Genomic DNA, 1,913 nt, shown 5'->3' on the forward strand with positions numbered 1-1,913 from the left:
ACTCTTTATTATTAGTATTCTTGAAAAATATTGTAAAAAGGAGTATCATTAAGAGTATACCATTAAAAATACAAATGGTGTTTTGATATTAGTCATCCATTAATATTGGAACTAACAACAAGACACAATTAAGAATGGTAAAAATAGTAAAACTACATTACCAATCATTGTTTTCTTAATAGCTGTGTCATCCCAATTTGGGACGGGTAAAATAGGACGGAGGGAGTATGTAGGAATTTTCACTTAATCATAATTAGATAACATATGATCTACTCTTAAAATTGCTTAATTGGGGCCTTTTACCATATTAAGCTGTCTTTTTCCATGGTTAGTTATAGGGCATCTTCTCCAGGTTTGCAATTGGAAAAAAGAAAAGTCCGTAAAAGAAACTACTAATTCTATACGAAAGAATTAACTGAAATAGAAGCTAGTGAAATGGGAGGTATGAAGTATCATTATTTCTTCCCCTCGGTCTCGATCAAATTCCCAAATCTGTCAGCAGCTCTTCTACCTCCTTTTAATCCTACTTCAGGACTTCCTTTTTAATGAAATCATTTCTTGACACATATGAAAAATGTTTTTTTATAAATTGTGATTTTAAAAGATACTATTAAATCATTAAAGATTAAATTAAAAAATTAACGTCAAAACAGATAAGTTTGCTTTTTCCTTGAACAACTTGTTAACAAAGTAAGGAGTTTATAATATGAATTTTTAGTTTCGACCATTAGATAAAGAGGAACATTATTATAAACTGTATAGAATCATACATAAATCTGGAATATTTGTAACCTGGTTTCCTTGGCCACTACCACTAATTGACAGTCGTTATTACATAACCGAAATTGAAGGAAGGAAAAAAAGGACAAAAACTTAAAAACAACAGCTAAAGCTGCAAAAGCACAAGTCCAAGGAAGAAGAAGGAAAAAGCAATGGTTTCAGTCTTCAAAACTGTTGAAGATCCTCCAGTTTCATTTCCACTTTGCCCAGTACTGGTAGAAGAAGAAGTAGCATTTGCATTTGCATTCTTATTCCCTTCAACAGTAGTCAAATCCAGAGTAGCTTTAGATTTCAAATTATCAGGTTCAAACTTATGCACCACCGGCATTCCATCTTTCACCGCCGGTCCCACCTGCCATACTTGATTCACCGTCTTCATATTTTTAGGCAACTCCAACGTAGCGAAGATTTTCATGACCCCATCAGATGACTCTGCGTTGGAATCCAAAACATTGTATAAAAGCTTGGACTCTGTAATTGATTTGTATGAAGTAAGGTTGTAAGTCTTAACAACCATGGACCCTTTGGGATTTTTGAATGCTATAAGGGATTGTGTGCCAATCATAGCTGGGGCAATGGGGTTAATGCCCCAAGCAATCCACCCATCAGGGGAAGCTGGAGAAGCACTGAAGGCAACAGACAGAGTGGATTTGGTTGGGTCAAAGGTCCAATGGAGGAAAGATTTGAGAGAAGGAAGATTAGTGCAATTGGTGAAACGAGTGTTGGCTGAGAAAGTTTGAGAGGAGCATGTGAGAGAGGCGGAAGGTGAGATGTGGAAGAGAAGAACAAGTAAGGAGGTGAGGAAGAGGTTAAAATGAGAGGCCATTTTTGAGCAAATGTGCAAAGTTTTAGGATATTTTGGGATATTGGGGAGTTTTATAGGGGAAATTTCAAGGAACGTGGAGGGCTTGGGGAATTTGGGGGTTCAGTGGGAGCATTTAGGGGTGTGTAAAAATTGAATCGATAAAAATATAATTAGATTATTGATATTAAGTTATTGGGTTAACATTTTTTTATTGATTTTATAAAAATTTTATTGGGTAAACAGTTCAGTTTTAGTTTTAGCTTACTGGGTTATCGGTTAAACCAATAACCCAATAAGGATACACTAAATTATTGTTTTATAGCCCAAT

General features: G+C 35.1%; 1 protein-coding gene across 1 annotated transcript; it reads right to left on the reverse strand.

Annotated features, from left to right (window-relative positions):
- Positions 1-727: 727 nt before the first annotated feature.
- Positions 728-1,642, reverse strand: LOC107841956 (cytochrome b561 and DOMON domain-containing protein At3g25290). Its single transcript, XM_016685793.2, has one exon. The coding sequence runs from the start codon at positions 1,604-1,606 to the stop codon at positions 887-889; it is 720 nt and encodes a 239-aa protein (XP_016541279.1). The 5' UTR covers positions 1,607-1,642; the 3' UTR covers positions 728-886.
- Between the last annotated feature and the right edge of the window lie 271 nt (positions 1,643-1,913).

The sequence above is a fragment of the Capsicum annuum genome, chromosome 9 (genome assembly GCF_002878395.1).
Source record: "Capsicum annuum cultivar UCD-10X-F1 chromosome 9, UCD10Xv1.1, whole genome shotgun sequence".
NCBI lineage: Eukaryota > Viridiplantae > Streptophyta > Magnoliopsida > Solanales > Solanaceae > Capsicum > Capsicum annuum.

Coding starts and splice junctions, on each gene's coding strand:
- LOC107841956 (XM_016685793.2), bottom strand. CDS start 1,606: ATGGCCTCTCATTTTAACCTCTTCCTCACCTCCTTACTTGTTCTTCTC.